The following is a 20,227-nucleotide window of genomic DNA, read 5'->3' on the forward strand; positions in this document are numbered from 1 at the left end:
ATTGTCCGAATCGTCATCTGGTTTTCGCTCCCCCGCAGCCCCAGCTGGGCCGCAGCGGATGCGAGGAGAAGGGTCTTCTCTGACCCGTCGTCAAGGACGGCGTAAGTGTCCATGACCTTGTCTTGGTAACTCAGTGTTACGCGGACCACCTTTAAGAGCACTCGGGCGCCCCCGCTGCTGGCGGGGTCAATGTACATAACACTTGCCTTTGTGCTGCTTGAGGGTGCAGGCTTTCTTCTGTTACTGTCGTGTAGGACATCTAGGTGGGCTCCGTCACACCGACTACACCTCTTCTTTAAGCGGCACTCGGCTGCCATGTGACTGCGCGCACATCGGTAACAGCGTCGGTTGGACTTTATCCATTGACCCACTTCGTCGGCGGTCATCTCCTTGAATGTGTCACATTGTGACAACCAGTGTTCTTTCTCGCAGTACGGGCACACCATCTTCCACTTCTCTTTCATCGAGGGGGTACTGTGGTTCTTGCTGCTCGGTACTGGTTCTGATTCGTGCATGACAGTCACCAATCTTCGGCCATCGTTTGCTCTCCTAGGTCCCTCTCTGGAGCTTGGTGTGCTCCGCACGAACGTATCCAATCGCAGGCTGCTGACTTCACTCGCCAGGAAGTCGGCTAGGTCTAGGAGGGATGGCTCGGGACCGTTAGGATCACGGTGGTCTCTTTGCCGCCTGAAGCGCTCTTGTCGGGCGGGCGGAAGCTTCTCTAAAATCCTCTCGACATTAGAGTTTGCGTATAGTTCGTGCATACCCTTTTCTCGTTGCGCCCCCAGCATCCCTACCAGGGATTGTACCTTGATAGACAGGTCGTCTAGTGAGCGATTGTCTGTTGCTGGGGGTAGGCGGTCAATATGCCTTATCTCTTGTATTACGTAGTCCCATATGCGTCCATATCTTTGGTCGAGTGCTGCTAGAGCCGCTGTGTATGGGGTAGTAGAGGTGGCATAGGCCAGCGCTATATTGTGCGCTCGGGGCACCTTGAGGTGCTTCAATAGGATAGCATACTTGTGGCGTTCATCAGCTACATCAGCCATCATTGTCTCTAAGCACATCCGTAGCTCCGTGTACTGTGCTCTGTTCTCATGGGTGAAGTCTGGAAACGTCGGTGTGCCAATGTATGATGCCGTAGATGGCTGGCACATCGGTGAGCGTTGGAAGAGAGGCCTCCTAGGCGAGTCTCCTTACGCCTCTCGGTGGGCTGGTACCGGCAGGGTACCATGGCCCGCGTATCCAGGTGCTATTCCTCGGGACTGGTCGTGCGTCAATCTCACCCGTGAATTGAGTCGGGGGTCTGTAGCGCAGAGCCGCGGGGGTAGAGCCTGGGCTGTACTGGACCTCCTGGTCCTGTGGAGTACTGTGCTGCTGTCGGGCTTGACTCTCCTCCTCTCCCTCTTCTTCTTCCTCTGTCAGGTCCTCTAGATCCTGTAGTCGTCTATTTAGCCTCTCCGCGGTGTATACCGTTCCTTCCTTGTAGCTGGGTCTCACTGGGACCGGTCGGGGAAGGAGTTCGGAGGGGGGTATAGGCTCTCTCTGGTGGTCGGGCTCAGGGTCGCTTGATCGGTTAGGGGAGGGTGCCCTTGACCCGTGTCTTGACGAGGCCCTGGAACCCCGTGCGGAGGGAGGGGGTGTTGCCCTGGCGATCAGCTGCTCCATTAGCTGCGCTTGTAATCGGTCGCGCTCGGCTTCGCGCTTGGTGAGAGCGATGTCGCGCTCTGCTTCTCTTTGGGCACCGGCAGCGGCGCGCTGGGCTTCGGCGGCGGCGCGCTGGGCTTCGGCGTGGTCTCTTACCATATTCTCTTCCGTCTGAAGGCGTCTAATCTCTAGACGTATACGATCTTCGTCGCTCCGTTGCTGCGCTTGGAGGCGTTCTCTTTCCATGGAAGAATGTTCGCGCTCACTAAGCGTCTGTGCTTGGAGTCGATCGCGCTCTGTTGAGGCTGCTAGGCTGGCGAGGAACGCCTGTGCCAGCATCTTGTCCGCCTCGCTGGGGGAAGACGCTGGTTGAGGTGATCCGCTCCTGGCAGTACTCGTTGGAGATGCGTTCTCCTGCGGGGAGTTCTGGAGCTCTATCTCCTGGGCGCTCTCCTCTTCTTGTACCGGGCAGAGTTCCATCTCTGGAGGGTTGTCTTTCTCCTGGAGCTCTCCGGGGACTACTTCTTCGGTCTTGGCGGGGGGTAAAGTCGTGTCAGTTCCCTCCTGGTCCCTACCGTGAGCTTGGTCAGTTACATTAGAACCCACTAGGGCCTCTGTTGGCGGGGTAGCCTGGTTGATAGGGTCGGACATAATTTTACTTTCTACTTTTTCCGCGTTTACCGTCTGTAGAAAGCTAGGTAGTATACTGGCAACGTAATCCTCTAAGTACTGAGGTGGCTGCCGTCTACGCTGCGGGCGATCTACTTTAGGAGGACCGTTTTGTGGAGTGTTCATCATAGGCCATTTCAATATTAATACCACTATATTAAATATTACACTAGTTACCATCCGGCTCGAAGGACCAATTGTAACTGAGGGGTACAATTCCCTGACTGTATTGATAAGTATGGTATCATTAAACCACTACCGCTTTATGTACTTTAATTACTGGCCATACAGTACACGATATATGAATATGATGAACACTTCCCACAATGAAATCGGTTCCAGTCAAAGGTATTAATCAAGTATTTAATGGAGCAAAAGGTACATAGGATACTTTACATTATTCTTTGAATGCACTTGTAAGGCAAAGGAGTATGCGTAGGCAAATCAATAACGAATGTCCATTCTCTGGTTACGCAGGAGGTAATTATACAACCTGAATCTTAGGGAATTATATCTATGGTACTGTACACTAGTAATAGCGGGAGATACTGGAAAGGGTTCCCACTGGTTGTAAGCCAGCAAGGGGGTAGAAGATCTGTCGGTAGTAGGACGTCTGGTCAACGATGACTAGGGAGACTTCAGGTACAGAAGCCGGTGCAGTAGTCTCTTGATCCACAGACGAATACAGCTTGGTTCTCTGGTAGACTGTAGCTCTACAGTGAAGAAAGCTAGGCGGCCTCAGGCTCTCTGAGCGCCGACTCGACTTGACTCCTCTCGGGGTAAATCCAACACGTGCAGGCGTCGGCGATTATCCGCTCCATAAATCATAGGACCAAAGCAAATATATTCCAGCCGCAAAGGGCTATGTAGTCGTCGGGTAGATTAATCCAGTGTACATGTCCATACGGTTCTCGCCTAGGTCTCCTCGGGTGAAAGCGCCATGCGGTCGGCCCAGCCTGGATAAGAACTCTAGCTAATACGAGAAAGCGTTGGAGATGCTGGTCACCACAGAATTCCAACCGCACGATACACTATACACAAATAGACTATTAAAGACTCAATAGAAATATGTCGCACTCGACGGTATAGTGCCAAACTCTGACAATTCAGTTACTAATTCGCACGCGGTCTCGATGCTCTATTCTGAGGCCAAACAGGCCATACTTCACCGCACGTTGTATCGTGGGTGAGACTTCACTTAGTGGGTAACATACTAAAGCTAAGAAGGGTACGGAGGTAAGGGGCTAAGGGGCTTCTACATTCACCTGCGCCGTATTTATACGCACGGTGCACAAAATAGTGCCACTCTCATTTCTGTCGCCGTATCCCTGGGCAGGGCCGGGCAAGTACAGACATGTCGTGTCGGTGACTTTGAACTTGGCTCCGGGGGCCGGTCCCTGGCGCCGGTGGACCGCTGTCCAATAGGAGAATGAACTATTATGGTCTGGGCTAAAAGGGATATTCCGTGTATATGTACAAGGAATATACAGGGGATATCAAACGATATACAAATACTATGCAATATATATCAATAAATAAATATATATATTCGGTTTAATCTGATCCTTTGTAACATACGTCATACATTATACATTGTAGTCTGTGCAGCAGACAAGAGTCAGATCTCTCACCAGAATACCCTTTTAACGTACGCTTAACTCATTGGGCGCTAGACCCAAGTAAAGTTGTGTTATCTCGCCAGCGGTTGAGCGCCATACCCGAGTATAGTCGGGTTTTGGCAGTTTTTTCTTTTATTCGATTTTTTTTAATTCATTACAGGTTCACGGACCTCGGTGTTACCATAGGAAATCATTGTGCGATCCCGAGAGTGCAATACCGGCCGAATCCTGCTAGGTGGCAGTATCGCCCACCCTTTGAAACCTTATTTCACATTGTGTGTCACATCTAATTTCGTCCGGGCGGAGAATTTAGATCAAGCCAAGTAAATCGCTTCATCCGACCCCTTCGAAACGCGTTCAGCACACTTGAGGCATATCTTGTGCCACTTCATGTCAGGGACCCGATCGACATCAATACTGGAAATCGCGATCAGACAATTGGAATATTCTTTTTGGGATACCTCCTAGTAAAGGTAAGGACTATATGACATCAATCCTACTTTGATCCAACAATGATTTCACATCGATCGCAACGATCATATGTAACATACTCCAAAACGTATGCCGTTGCTGACTATCAAAGCATCAAAATTATGTTTTCATGATGAAACATAATACCTATTATATACCTTTTGATTTGGAAATAGTAGCGTGTCCAGGCGAGCAACGCGAACGCTTTTAGCAAAATTCACATTTCGCTCCATAACACAGTTACCAGGAATTACTCTGAAACTATACAATATTCACCACGGTATAACACGCGAACGTATACATGAAAAAATTTATTCTTTTTCTTTTTCTGAAACTATACAATATTCACCACGGTATAACACGCAAACGTATACATGAAAAAAATTATTCTTTTTCTGAAACTACAATATTCACCACGGTATAACACGCAAACGTATACATGAACATTTTTATTCTTTTTCACATGTTGAACGAGGGATAGTTAACACATTCGGGGCCATTGGGGCCCGTCTAATCCCACTCTATGAGGCCAGCTTTTCATTACAAGTTTTCACTCTGCGTGAGGTTGTTTGTAGAGCTAAATCTATATTTTATATTATTGCTATGTGTCCATTGTCATTGTCAATTGACAGTATAAACCTTCCCTTCAATATGCCATAAAGAAATAATTTTTTCATCAATACGTTCCAGTTTTTTATAGCGTTGTGAATATGAACTATATACCGCAATGGTCTGGGGTAATTCCTGCAAAGCTAGTTATAGGGCACTAAGCTAATAACGTTAAATCGATTGGCGTTTGGGCCCTACACAAGCTAGAGTTAAAATTTAAATGCATATGATCGGTATCATGTTCCACCATGAATGCATGAAAGGGGGGGGGGGGGGGGGGGGGCGGGGGAAGTCATTTCTGATTATTGATTACCAATAACGGCATTCGTTATTGCAACATCATACGCTGACCGGGTGGATGGCTATGAGAACAAGGCCCGATCAGACTGAAGTTGACGTCAAATCGCTCTTACCTGTGGCCGGTTGGATTCCAAAAAGAATTTCCCAGATATTTGATCGCCATCTGGTAGATCGATATATCCATTGGCTGATGCTATATTCCTTTACTGCATACTGAATTCGGCGTCGCAAAAAGTATTACAGGCGACCTGGTGAAGCCATAGCTTTAGGCTAACAGAAAAGCTAACCCGGAGCGGAAAAGAAAGTGACACCCGGTCTGCAACAGGGGAAACTGGATTCTCGAGACAGCGCCAATACCAGGATCTGGCCGTTACTGCACTTTCGGAGTCCCGATATGCCTTTTCCAGCCAACATACAGCTCCGTGACAACATCCAGGATATTATAATGCAATAAAAACAAAAACAAGCTTAACACGTATATATACATGGTTGGCCGTCAAACGCTGGCTCCCAATCACGTATATATATGTGGTTGGCCACGAATGTGTTAATGTCAAATGAGCCATATTATTGTCTCCATAGCTATAATATAGAATATAGATATAGCCCTGCAAACACCGCGACTAGGGATGTCCAGATCCGATTACGTGATCGGGATCGGGGCCGATCACGTGATTTTCAGAGGATCGGGATCAAAAAATTATAATAATCGGGAGTAAAAATAAATAAATAATTTATTCAACAAACATGACCATGTTCACGTCTTAAACTCATACCTTAGTGCCTTAGTTTTGGTTTTAAATTACATATCATCATCATCATTAATTTATTTATTGTCACACAGAGCAGAAAGATTTGCCAAAACAAACGCATTTCCTTTGATTTACACCGTCGCACGACAGTGACGTGTGCCGAAAATAGCAGACCTACAAGCTCACAACGCGTCGCTCCCGAAACACCGGCAGGTCGACCTGATAACTCGTAACACCTGAGCAGCTAGACAAAATGTCAGAAGTTTGGAAGCATTTTTAAATTGAAACCGAAGCCAGTCCAATAGCCAGTTGCAATGTTAGCAAGGCGGACGTTCTGCGTGCGTTCAACGTTATGTGGCTGGTGCTCTGCCAAACAGCTGTATTGAATGCCTCGCTTGAATGAAGAACGTTCACCTGGATAACGTCAACATTCGCTTTGTGAGGATTATTCGTCTGCGTTTCAGACCAAAGTGGAGCAAATCATTACGTAAGTCGAACACTGAATGTATACTAATGTGCAAACAGATTGAAACTTTGAATATTTCTCGTATGGTGAATGTAATGCGAGCCGCCGCGCTCGACTGCGGCTATTGAGGGAACAGAGGGGCTTGTCTCGCTTCGCCAGTTTCTGACAAAAATGCGTCAAATTGGTTACTAATGTGAAAGATCGGATCGGGAAAGATCGGTATTGACAGATACTCAAAATCACATGATCGGGATCAGATCGGGAGCAAAAAAATGCGATCGGGAAATCCCTAACCACGACGCACAGTGAAAATCCCTATCTCTTACAGCGGTGGCGCAATGAGTACAAGGATGGCTAAAACGGCTGGCACTGAAAGTGTTAAGCACCACAATCATTCAGCTGATCTCTGAATGCAGATCTATAACGTGGTGATCTCTGAATGCAGATCTTATTATTATTACTTGTATTATGCACATCGTTGCGGGCGAGACCCCCCGCATTTCACTGTATACCTGTATGCCGTGACAAATAAAACTCTTGTATCTTGTATAACGTGGTGATCTCTGAATGCAGATCTATAACGTGGTGATCTCTGAATGCAGATCTATAACGTGGTGATCTCTGAATGCAGATCTATAACGTGGTGTGTGTGTCTCCCGCAGGACAACCACAGCATAGTGTTTCTGTGTGACCTGCACATCCACTTTCCCTCCTCCATCGTGGACACGGTGAGGAAGCATTGTGTGGAGGGATTCATGGCCTTCGCTCCCATAGTCATGAGACTGGACTGCGGGGCGACGCCCTTGGAGCCCCGAGGTACATGCCCCTCTATGTTCCTTTGTTCCCTTGTTGTTGTTGTTATTATTATTAGGTGCTGTATTATAAAAAGAAAGGTGGAAAGAAATACTAACCTTTTGTCTTTTACTATTATGCACTTTGCTACTAAAGAATCTGCCTTGCCTATACTAGTACCTACTATGCTAATATGTCTATACTACTATGCACTCAAGAGTAAATGACTAAGTGTAAATGTATCCCTGCGTTCACTTCGATCGCTTCCTCTGCCAGGCGGTCGGCCAAATACTCCTCAGCCGCACGCCCCTCTGAGCTCCTATAAATAGACCCATAGTGTACAAGCGACACATTATCACCATGCAAACACCAGGCGTGTTCTGTCCCCTGTGTGGCAGGTTACTGGGAGGTGAATGGTTTCGGGCTGCTGGGGATCTACAAGTCAGACCTGGTGGCTGCAGGAGGCATGAACACCAAGGACTTCACCGACCGCTGGGGGGGAGAGGACTGGGAGCTGCTGGACAGGTTCGTTGTTGTTGTTGTTGTTGTTGTTGTTGTTGTTGTTGTTGTTGTTGTTGTTGTTGTTGTTTTTATTTTTTCACGGCTGGCAAAGATAATTACAACACTGTACAGACCAATGTGTGTCTGACTCTTAACACATTCGGGGCCATTGGGATGCGTCTAATAAATCTCTAGAGGACCGGCAAATGTAAACAGACGTGGGGCTGTTTGTAGAGCTAAATCTATACTTTATAGTATTGCTATCTGTCCATTCTCATTGTCAATTGGGACCATAAACCGTCCCTTCAAAATGGATTAAAGAAATAATTTTTTCATCAATACGTTCTCATTTTATAGCGCCGTGAATATAAGCGTTATACGGCATTTGGTCTAGTATATTTCCTGGGAGGCGAGATAAAGGGCTAATAGATACTAACGTTATATCCAATGGCATTTCCGTTATACAGATGCTACAGTTAAAACTCAAACTGCATATGATCGGCAAGATCCTCAAGCATGTATGCATGAAAGGGGGGGGGGGGGGGACGTCGTTTCTTATTATTGATTACCAATAACCGTGTTCGTCTAAGTAGCCACATAGGCCGATCGTATCGTATCATAACGAGGCTCGATCCGGCTGTAATTTACGTGAAAAAGATCTTACCATGAGCCGGTTGGATCCCCCCGAGCATTTCCCCGTTATCAATCACCATCTGGTAGATCGATATGTCCATTGGCTGATGATAAATCCCCTTATTGCATAGTGAAATCCGCATTCCAAAACGTAATCCAAGCTACATGCTGCACATCCAGAATCCTGCTAACTGAAAACTCCATTGAAAGTAAAAAAAAAAAAGACTGCTCCGTTCAGCCACAGGGCACACTGCATTATCGCGATAGCGCCCCTAAGAGGATCTGGCCGGTATTGCACTTTCTCGAATTCAAAGAGTAGGGTACATCTGCAGTGCATCTCGGCGACCTTGAATAGGTTATTAAAATGGAATAAAAGCAAAAACAACTTGCCACGGATATATCCGTGCTTCTGTCCACAACGGGTGGAATCGAAACACAGAGATCTCCGTGATCGGGCGCCATTGTGTTAACCACCAAAACCTGACGTATATTATGCCAGTTAGGGTACCTTGTGTACTGTATACTGTTTACTTTTACTCCTACTCATAGTTTATATTCAGACTCAAATGCTTTATTGTCTACGTATAATATAGCCGATACGGCATACAGACCCTCACCTGCACCTTTGTTTACACTGTTTATTCTTCTATATATTCATATCTAATTTTATTGCCAATATTTCTGTCTTTCTACTATTACCCTGCCCATACCTGTACCTCTCCTCCCCCCTCCCCCATTGTGCTATGATGCCTGAATCTCCCCAAGGGGATCAATAAAGGAATATCTTATTGTATGCTGACAACATCTACTAATATTTGCCAATAACACCCAGTCACCCAAACAGCCATGAAGCCTTCAAAGTTTACAAGATTTTTTTTTTTTTTTTTTTTACAGATATATGGTCATGGAAGACTTTTTTACTACATAATCTTGTATCTTTTTTTCTTGTTCCTGTGTTCTTTCTTTTACTTTCTCTTTTTCGGTCACCTTTTGTCGGCAGGAAAGATATAATAACAGAGTCAGATGACTGATCGGTGTTGTGTTGCTCTCCCCTGCTCTGTGCTCTAGAATCCTACAGTCAGGTCTGGAGGTGGAGAGGATCTACCTGAGGAACTTCTTCCATCACTACCACTCCAAGCGTGGTATGTGGAACCGCCGCACAGTGCCCAACCCGAGGTAACCCCGCGGTCACCACGGCGTCGCCACTGCCACTGCAACCAGTGCACTTTAAACCAGCCCCCACCCGTTACTCCTGCTACCTGACAGTCGCACCTCTCCACCAGCGTAGAGGGGTGGGATGGTTAGAAAATCTTGGCATTGGGCCTCCAGTCACTCAAGCTCTCCCCCCGAAACTGCAACTCTGTGCAGGTGGTGATCGTTGGAGCTTGGAACGCCAATACTACTGATACTGCTATTCTCACCGGCTGCTTCGGTGAGACGTTACTGGTGGAACACAGGACGGACTACTGAGAACTGAAAAGGGTACCGGCGGAGCGTTCACCGCTCAACCTTAAATTAAACTGTACTTGAAGATACTACTGCTGATAATGTTCTGATGTTGTGACGGCCTGCACTAGTCACGGCATAATGACACTCACCCACTCCAAAGAAGAACTGACACGATACTAATCTTACATCTGACGAGATGCTTGTTTTATCTCTGCGACGCAACACATTACACGCAAGCCACTCCGAGGCTAAAATGATGGCGAGGATCTTGTGCAGATGACTCCGTTGCGAGTGTGCGCGTTTGCCTTTGACACCGTGAGAAATACTTGACTCTGTGTTTCGTTACACTCCGTAAGGACCTTAAGAAGAAAGTGTACCTTGGTGCACCGGTTGATGTGCCTCCATTTCAACTCAAAATGAGCGACACCTTGTGCTAGAATCTTTACTCCGACTAAATCCACAAATTTCACGGCTCATTCAGATCTAGTCAGACAAAGCGGCACCTCACCGCAGGGTGGTGCGTTGGTGTGGATGAGCCATTTGTGTGTCATCATGCTGTGAGCTTTTTAACCCAATCCCTCGTCCTCCACTGTGATCTATTGGCCACCACGGTCCTTGCTTGCATCCAGCAAAAGTTGACTCCAGTTCTACTTTCTCGCTGAACGCCAGAACGTTTTTTGGAGTAACCCTGTGTCCTAACAACTGTCAGAGCCCAGCGCAACTACCCACTCATTTTTACCGCCGCATTGTCTGATTAGATCTGAATGAGCCCTTACTCCACGAAATGTGTAAACTTGTGGACGTAGTGGCTGTCTTTTCCATAGATCTAATTGCGTATGAGCTACATACTGATGAAACCTTTTGAGTTTGTAGGTTCTTTTATAAAAGAACGGCATTCTGATGAATGCGTACATCCTTGTGCCTTCTCTGAAGTTTTATACCACCTGTGTCATGTTGCTCAGACTGTAGAGTCAGATGGACACGGTCATGTTGCTCAGACTGTAGAGTCAGATGGACACAGTTATGTAGAATTGGACGGATGCTTCACTCACACTTTGCACTCTTGACCTGTGAGCCTCTGAGATTTGACCTCGGAAGCTCTTTTACCTTAGTTTCACACACTCACAACAGGAAATCCTGTTTGGGTTATTATCATAGTGACAATAGGTTGCAAATAGCATTGTTTTTATTGTAGTAAATTAAATTAGTTTTGATTTTCTTTGTTTTTTTTGTATTTATCAGATTGTTTTTATTTGTATTTAAGATGAATCCTGGCAGCTTTCTCTGATTATTTTTAACATTCCAGTCTAATGTACTCTGGTTACTGTTCTCCTAATCTAATTTCTAATGAAATTAAGCTAAACTGTTTTTGTTATCACTCAGGGCAAAAAAAAACTACGACACTACACAGACGTGGGCCTGACTCACAAGCCTTGTGCTGGTGTCCTGGCAGGGAAACATCTGAAAAGCTGTGAAGTGTGTTGTGTCAGTATGTGCACAGGAGCACGTCGGAACCGTCAGATTGATGTCACTTTGTGGACCGCAGGTAGTTTTCCCTCACGTTCACCTGTCGACAGTGGTGGAAGAAGTACACAGTTCTTTTACTTAAATATATATACCCAGATAAACGAGTACTCTGGTAAAATTCCTCCATTCAAATTCTACTAGTAGTAGAGAGTAGAGAAGTATTTACTATTGAATGTAGGCTACTTCAGTATCTAAAGTAGAAGTATGCATTCTACATAACGTTTGTGTACTCCAGTGCTTGGAGTTCAATCCTCGATCCATTGACCTATAAAAGTTATGTTAAAGTGGTATGTGGTCCAGTTATGCTGCTCTGATTACGTCCTCTTGAAGTTGGCAGGCTTCGATTTGATAAACTCCCATCAAGATCCAATTGGAAAGTTGTGAACCTGCCAAATGTCATGTAGTGTCGTTCTTTTTCCTGCTTACTGTACCAAAGGATTTGGGCTTTTGCAATCTGAGATTTGTGACATTTTAAGAGGAACTAAGTTGTTTTTATTGTTCTTTGTATTTATTTTGTTTTTATTGTTTTTATTTCTCTGTCTGTCTGTGTGTGCTGGCTAGCCTTGTCTCAACTGATTGCATCTCAGACGAATGACGGTACAGAATCTTTGCAGGGAAAATGGTGCCTTTTTCAGCCTAGTGGAGGGGTTTGTTTCCAGTCATTGTGATTTGACCAACATGTTCTACGTTATCTGCTCTCTCTCTTTCTCTCATCTAACTCTTTCCTCCCCCCCCACACACTCTCTCTCTCTCTCTCATCTAACTCTTTCTTTCCCCTCTATCTCGCTCTCTCTGTCCTCTCTCTCCTTCTCTTCAAAATACCCTCTTTCATCCTTTCTTTTCTTGGATATACCTCATCTCTGTCTTCATGCTAGGGGTCGTCTCACTGCCTCTACCTTCTCTTTGTGGATTCAGGTTCTCTTCTCTCAGGAAACGTTATTTCACTCCCACTGCCTTGACTAATCTGAGGAATAAACTGCCCCTAAAAGGAAATGTTTCCACGACCATTTTCTTTCCATGGCATTCTGCACAGGTTTTTAATAACCCGCCTACGTCTAAATAAGAGATGGAGATGAGATCAAACTTTATTGTCCGCTCGCATGGAATTTTGTCTTGCGTTGCATGCTTCCAACGATCAACATAAAAGGAACATCTGTCTCGCACACAATAAATATAATTAATTTCACACGCATAACTCATGATGATGACTTAAGACAAGCTTTCTCTAGGCTTTTGAAAGTGTAGGGGAGACCTTGCTCGTCACGGAGCAGCTGAGATACGAGAGATAAATTGAGAAAATATCAGCCTTTTTCAGCCATCTATTTTGACACGCAACTTTCAAAATAAGATTACAGTTATTTCCATGGGTCCAAACGAAGAGACAGGGCAGTCCTACATGTCGTTTTTTGACTGCAATCCTACAGGTAGTGTCTGACGGCGGATATTTTTTTAAATGTTTTTCACAACCAAATATTTTTTCTCTAATAATAATGTTAATATTTGTGTAATAAAAATATCTGTGTCCATGCTTTCAAAAATGTATATTGGGATCTCATCCCTAATACACACATGCATCCAAAATGCCATATTATTGTGAGCAGAAAGTGAAAAGAGCTCAGCCTTGCATGAGGACCATTTACATAAGTCACATGCACCATTCATGTATGAGCGGGTGGGAAGGGGGTTGTTTGGACCATGTTATAGATAGAGGAACAAAAGAGTGCTTGTACTTCTTCTTCTTGCACTCTGGTGCCCCCCAGTGGGCAGAAGTTGGTACTCCTCATGAGAAAGTGTCCAGGGGTGCGCTTAGTGCAGCTGTTCAGGAAGGAGCTTTCCACAGTGACCTGCCACCTTGGGAGCAGATCCCCAGCTGTAGAGTCCTGGGGCCGGTTGCACAAAGCCACCTTTAACCCTTTCACTACCACGCTACCAAATGGTTTAACCCTTTCACTGTGACAATACAGAGGGTTAACCCTTTCACTGCCACACGACAAAGGGTTAACCATTTCACAACCAAACTACAAAAGGTTAACCCTTTCACTACCACACTACAGACGGTGAAAGGGTTAACCTTTAGTGTGGTAGTAAAATGGTTAAGTTGTCTCCTTAACCCAATGGAGGCCAAACCCGAGATAAGTCGGGTTAACTCGCCAGCGGTTGGGCGCCAGACCCGAGATTTCTCGGGTTTTGGTCGTTTATTCCTTTATTCGATATTTGTATTCATTATTCATCCAGGGACCTTGGTGTTACCATAGGCCCTAGGAAATGAGTCTGAGATCGCCAAAGTGCAATACCGTCCGCATCCAGCTAGACGGCGGTATCGAGCACCCTTTGTAACCTTGTATCTTGGCCTGTGTAATGGCCAAATGTCTCCGGTCTCACTTTTCCTTGTCGGGCGATGGGAGCGGTTCTCCCGGTTCCATTGAAGCATGTCAAATATCCCTGATCCATATGTTGTGGTCGGTTATGCCGTGGACCAGATGGACATCGGATGTACCAGATGGCGATCAAACAATTGGAATATTATTTTTGGAATACTCCTGATCACAGGTAAAGACTATCTGACGTAAATAAAATAAATTGCTTGATCGTACAATGCTTTTATACCGATCGGGCTGATAAGCAGGGTTAGAAAAAAAAAATCCAGGGCTTTTTTTGCCCCCCTTAACACATCCTGCGCCATTCACGTCATACGACAAGTTCATGCGAATTCTGCCAATACACAGCGTACAACGTTATTGAGATCATATTTCATATTTTCGCCATGGTATTCATATTTCCCTCACAGAGCCTCGTCTGATGCAGTGGAACTCGGCACAACTCTGCAACGCTTCAATACTGCCACCTGGTGGATGATCGGCGAGTTGCCAAACTGGAAATGCCCGTTTGGATATCGGTGCGTCTCCTAAATACGTCCGGCCACTCGCATATCGTTGCAGGACTCTAGCCACACACCGTGGATATGGATCGCTGCCATAACTCAATAATCGACATGATTTGGCCGTGTATTGTTATTATACAAACCGGAAATGGATCTACTCGATCCCCATCAAATAACTGGGATCTTTTTGCTCCAGTGTCATCGCCCAACGGTAAGAGGAGGCTGATGTTACTTTCAGCCTGATTGTTTATTATTATCCATGCAAACTGCTCTGATCTATATATCACCCATACTACATAAAGCATTTAACGACGATCACGGAATTATAAACGACCCCCCCCTCCGTTCACCCGCACATGATCAGTCATAACGTTTAGGACCATGTACAGTTGACATTTTTAATATAGCGTGGATCGGCAACAAACTGCATTTGATAATCTATATATGCATTTATGCCTATATCTCACGTTCTAGGAAGTACTGCAGAAAACGATAAAAACATTTATATTCCAGACGGTATTTTCGTATGAATGTGTGAATGAAAAAGTAAAACGTTCCTACATCCTGAACGATAGATAATCGATGTTGAATGGGCCATAGTAATGTCAATTTAGCAATACAATTTAAAAAGTTATAGCCCTGCAAAGAAGGTGAACATCTCCATAGACTTACAGTGCTGGCAGAGAATGGTATAAGATGATCAAACTCTGTGGCAGTTAATGTGTTAATTGATTTTCGGGGGCTTTTTTTGTATTCCGCATTTTTATGATGAAAATTAACATAAAGATTATAAAACATTGTAAAAACTTTTTTTTACAGTCTTCGTCCCTATGTTTGATAACGTAATGTTAATGTCTCCATATATAGGGCTCTACGCGAACCTTTTTCTCAAGGAGCACATGTGCTCCTAAATACAATTTTAATAAATAAAATCTAAATAAAACTTTAGGAGCACACAAAGAAATTTAGGAGCACAGTGAAAATTGTTCAAGTAACAGAGTTTATTAACAAACAATTTATTACATGCATATTATACTGTGCGTGTGCATACTAGGGATGGGCGTGAGTAATTGTTACTCGTAGCTATGAGAAAAAAAATCAAAATTATTAATACGTTTTATGAAAAAAGAATATAAAATAGATTTTTTATTTTTAATTTTTTACATATTTTTTCACATGTATGTGTAAGATTATTGTAGATTATAACTGTTTGTTGGTTTCCTTAAACACATATATGTTTTTTTTCCCTTTTCGAGTAATACATGATCACTCGAGTATAGCATGCGATCAATCGGTCTGGATTTTTTCTTTAAAATGCCCATCCCTAGTGCATACTAGGGGCTAAACATCTGTGCAAAGTGTCGGGGGCTTTTCTTGCCCCCCTTAACTGATTTTCGAGGGCATTTGGTAAATTTTCGAGGGCATTTTGCCCCAAGCCCCCCTTAATTTCGAACCCTGGTGTTTAGTGTTCAATACGAATGCCGTTACTGACAATAAAATAATCAGAAACGACCCCCCCCCCCTTTAATGCATTCATGATGAAACATAATACGACATAGATGTGATTTGGGAATAGTAGCGTGTACAGGCAAGAAACGGCAACGTTTATAGTAGAATTGACTATAAGGAATTACCCCAGACCGCTCTAAAACCATACTTATATTCACCACGGTATAACATGGGAACGTATGGATGGAAAAATGAATTCTTTTTCACATATTGAACAATATATAGGTGATGTCAAATGGGCCATAGTATTGTATCCATAGCTATAATATAGAATATAGTTATAGCTCTACAAACAAGGTGACGCACTCCTATCTTTTAAAGCGTGGCCTTGCTATGACGGGCTCCGTCTAATAGCTGGCACTGAATGAGTTAAGTATGACACTTAAGGTTTAATGTGTCCTTAGCGGAGGGTCTCACTTAAAGCTGTTGCACATAATCCTTTAAATGGTTTCCTTTGTCAACAAAAGACGTTAAGGCACTTACTGCAGTGAAAGAGATTTCAGAAGCTTAAAAATTCTACAGTTTCCATGGAGACTGCTCCCGTGGTTCCAGCTCCTCTTGTGATGGCCTCACCTGTATCGTCACCTGTAACACAGCGTTTCCCAACCTTGGGGTCGCCTGATATGCAAACAGACCTAAAACCGGTGTCGTCCTATCTATCTGGTTCCCTATGATAAGCCAAAAGGGACACATTTACGCCTCAATTACCCACCCGTTTGTACAATTATCAACGTTATATGATCGGCGCCATGCGTAGAATCGGCGTTGAATAGTTCTCCCAGCTGCCGGACACTCTTCCTGGGATGCGTTCATTTTCTTCATGCGTCGCCATAAACTCGACCATGTTGCAGTTAATGTCGAGCCAGAGGTACCTTGAAGTTTTTTCCTTACTTTGGGTGCTAAGGTCTTTTGTGCAATGGTTTAACTAACTTTAAGGGACCACTTAAGTATGAGACCAAGATAAGGAGAAAACCTTAAATACTTTTTAACACATTGGGCGCCAGAGGTCGCTATGGGCGTATGGCCGTGTGTGCTAGCGCTGTAATGAACGGGGGTACATGCCGGTGTTTGCAGTGCTAAAACTATATTCAATATTATAGCTATGGATCTAATAATATAGTCGATTGTCATTGAGTTTTTTCCGGTCAACATGCAAAAAACATCAATACATTCCCGTTTTATACCGTGGTGAATATGAGTATAGTTTTAGAGTAATTCTGTGTAATCCCAGGAAACTCTGCTAAACTTATTGCATTTCACTAGGAAGTGTGCCATTCCTCGCTTAGATCGACAATCAATCTGAAATCAACGCTAGATTATCGGTATTATGTTTCATCATGAAAGGGTGGGTGTTTATGCTTCGATCGTCACCAACGGCATACGTTGTGGAGTAACGTTACAGGACACGCACGGGTCACAATAAAGGCATGCTCAGATCAACGTAAGATTGATAACATATAGCACTTACCTTGACTAGGATGTACTGCAAAAAGAATAATCCAATTATCTGATCGCCATTCCAAGTATTGATCTTGATCGTGTTGCCAAGATAATCCACGAAAATACATGAATCCACAGTGCTTGATTCTCCCCAATCCATGTGTTATGAACGGTGCTACTGCCCGAGTAGGAAAACCCGGACTGGATTTGTTAGATCAACATACAGGCTGAGCCAGAGAGAATCGAAGTATGTGCAATAGCGGCCGCAATGCGTTAGGCGGCGGTATTGGACGTTTGCGATCTCGGACCCATTCAGGACAGCCTGCACAGGCTGCCAGATGAATTATCAATGGAAATAGCGAATAAAAGAAATAACGATCCAGAAACGGGTTAATCAGTGATTGGCACTCAACGGTCGGGCGCCAGAAACGTGTTTATCCGTGAACGGCACTGAAAGTGTTAAGGAAACATTTAAAGAAAACTTAAGGACATAACATACGTTTTTTATTTTTATTTTTTGGTAACTTTAACTCAGATTTTTAGGAAAATATTAACTTAAGGTGCTTTGTGGAACTGGCCCCTGAACCAGACTGAGCCTCTGCACTGCATTATACTTTGTATGGTGGAGCTGAAGATCCCTTAGAATAGAGGATTCCCTTACTGGCCGCACGCACGCATATGGCGTTAAATACGTTCCAGCGGACGCAGACCTAAACGCATTACAAGCGCCTGCGATCTGACATCAAACGTTTGAACTTTGATGCTCGCCAGCAATCTACATAGACTCACAATGGACACACAGGCTGCACACACACCACACGCATATGTAGTGCAGGCGTTGGTTGGTTCGTATTTCTAGGCGTGCACGCGACTTGCGCGGGCGCGTGCGTGTGATGTACGTTACGCCTGTGTAGTTTACAGTTTTTCTAGGGCGGACGGGCAGGCGTAGTGTCGCTCGCAAGCACAGGTCAAATAGCTTGCAATGTAATCTGCGAAGCGAACGTGTGCAGAGCGCGTGCCTGCCTGTATTTTCTTTGGTGTGTGGGAATTACGGCTCTTTGAAGGGAGCTGGATCTTTTAAGAATGTATTAATCATCTACCAAAGTGTGAATAAAAAGATATAGGTATATTTTAAGGTGAGATGACATCCCAGATAGTCCCTGAATTAAGTAATCTGTCATCGACCATATCCTGTCCCCAAATACTCACAGATTCATTCTTGCAGTAAACAATTTTTTATTTTTTATTTTTTAAACGTACATCCTTTATTACATGCACAGACATGTGTGGCGTTATGAGTGCATGTTGAGTTGAGCATGTGTTTGCACTAGGACCAGAATACCCTGCGCCTGCCAGACACTCCTGGTAGGCACAACTTCTTGGTTTGGGCTGCTGTGCCATACTGTGGGTGGAGCCTGGTACCTGCCTACTGTATGCTGTGGATGGAGCCTGGTACCTGCCTACTGTATGCTGTGGATGGAGCCTGGTACCTGCCTACTGTATGCTGTGGATGAAGCCTGGTACCTGTGTATGCTGTGGATGGAGCCTGGTACCTGCCTACTGTATGCTGTGGTTTGTGCCTGGTACCTGTCTACTGTATGCTGTGGATGAAGCCTGGTACCTGTGTATGCTGTGGATGGAGCCTGGTACCTGCCTACTGTATGCTGTGGTTTGTGCCTGGTACCTGCCTACTGTATGCTGTAGATGGAGCCTGGTACCTGCCTACTGTATGCTGTGGTTTGTGCCTGGTACCTGCCTACTGTATGCTGTAGATGGAGCCTGGTACCTGCCTACTGTATGCTGTAGATAGAGCCTGGTACCTGCATACTGTATGCTGTGGATGGAGCCTGGTACCTGCCTACTGTATGCTGTTAATGGAGCCTGGTACCTGCCTACTGTATGCTGTGGATGGAGCCTGGTGTGGAAATGGTTAGGGGTGAAGTGTCCAGGTCAGAGGGACACAGAGCGCCTCCTACATGCCTTCATCTACCTACAGCCAGAAGGACAGTGTGGCTGCAGAGAGACGACTTCAGCCTACAGCTATGTGTCCACGAGCGTGACTTTGTTCCTGGCTACAAGACGTGTTTGTGCTGCTGTCTCAGAACCTTTTTCAAAGTGAATGGTGTAGATATGAGCTGTTCTTTGTTCAGCATGTTGGCATTTAATGGTTCAGTATTACTATTTCTTTCTTTTAATGGATCAGTATTACTATTTGTTTTTCTTTCTTTTAATGGATCAGTATTACTATTTTCTTTCTTTCTTTCCTTCTTGTACGGTTTGCTAGTCTGTCAATATAACTACTTGTTTGTATCCGTTTAACCCCTTAAATAATATCTAGAGTGCTCTACACACAGTGTGGATTAGACTCTGCACATGTCCACTCGGGTATAAAACACACACACATGCACACTCACTCATGTACATTTCTCTCTTTTTTTTTATCCACTTTTTCTCCCATCCCAATTTCGTATCGTCCAATTCAACCCTCCCCTGTCTCGAACGCTGTTTCTTGCCTCCCACAAGCCAGCTGCAATGTGGACGAAGCCATACATAGCACGAGTCCCCTCCGATACCCGAGGTCGCATCTTTTCACCTGCGCGGCGTGATCTTTCAGCGTCAGGGGTCTGCACTTTGGAGGGGCGCCGCCCCCATCGCTTCCTGATTCTACTGCGCAGGCGCACCAACCGACCTGTAGGAGTCGCTGACTCGCTGTCCACAATGGCCGATCCCCACCCATCAGTTTCCCACCCCCTAATACTGCCAATGTGTATTAGTACAGACGACCAGCTAAACTGAAAGCAATGTGGAGCGCTGGGATCGAACCCAGCGTCTCCAACATTCAAGGTGAGCGCCTTGCCCACTGCACCACGTAGCCGCCCACTCATGTACATTTCTCAAAGGTTTCTGATTCCATGTTGTCACTCAACCTTCACGTAGCGGTCACTCTGTGATGTTAATGCAA

At 44.9% G+C, this 20,227-nt stretch overlaps 1 protein-coding gene across 1 annotated transcript in view; it reads left to right on the forward strand.

Moving 5' to 3' along the window:
- The window catches only part of b4galnt3b (beta-1,4-N-acetyl-galactosaminyl transferase 3b), a 123,519-nt gene extending 111,110 nt beyond the window's left edge, over window positions 1-12,409 (forward strand). Inside the window, exons 18-20 of the mRNA XM_084335233.1 lie at window positions 7,196-7,349; window positions 7,724-7,850; window positions 9,528-12,409. Of these exons, the coding sequence (XP_084191359.1) occupies window positions 7,196-7,349; window positions 7,724-7,850; window positions 9,528-9,639 (393 nt within the window). The 3' untranslated portion in view covers window positions 9,640-12,409. The remainder of the gene's footprint in view (window positions 1-7,195; window positions 7,350-7,723; window positions 7,851-9,527) is intronic.
- Window positions 12,410-20,227: the final 7,818 nt, after the last annotated feature.

The sequence above is a fragment of the Notolepis coatsorum genome (assembly GCF_963971535.1).
Source record: "Notolepis coatsorum genome assembly, chromosome: 18".
Lineage (NCBI taxonomy): Eukaryota > Metazoa > Chordata > Actinopteri > Aulopiformes > Paralepididae > Notolepis > Notolepis coatsorum.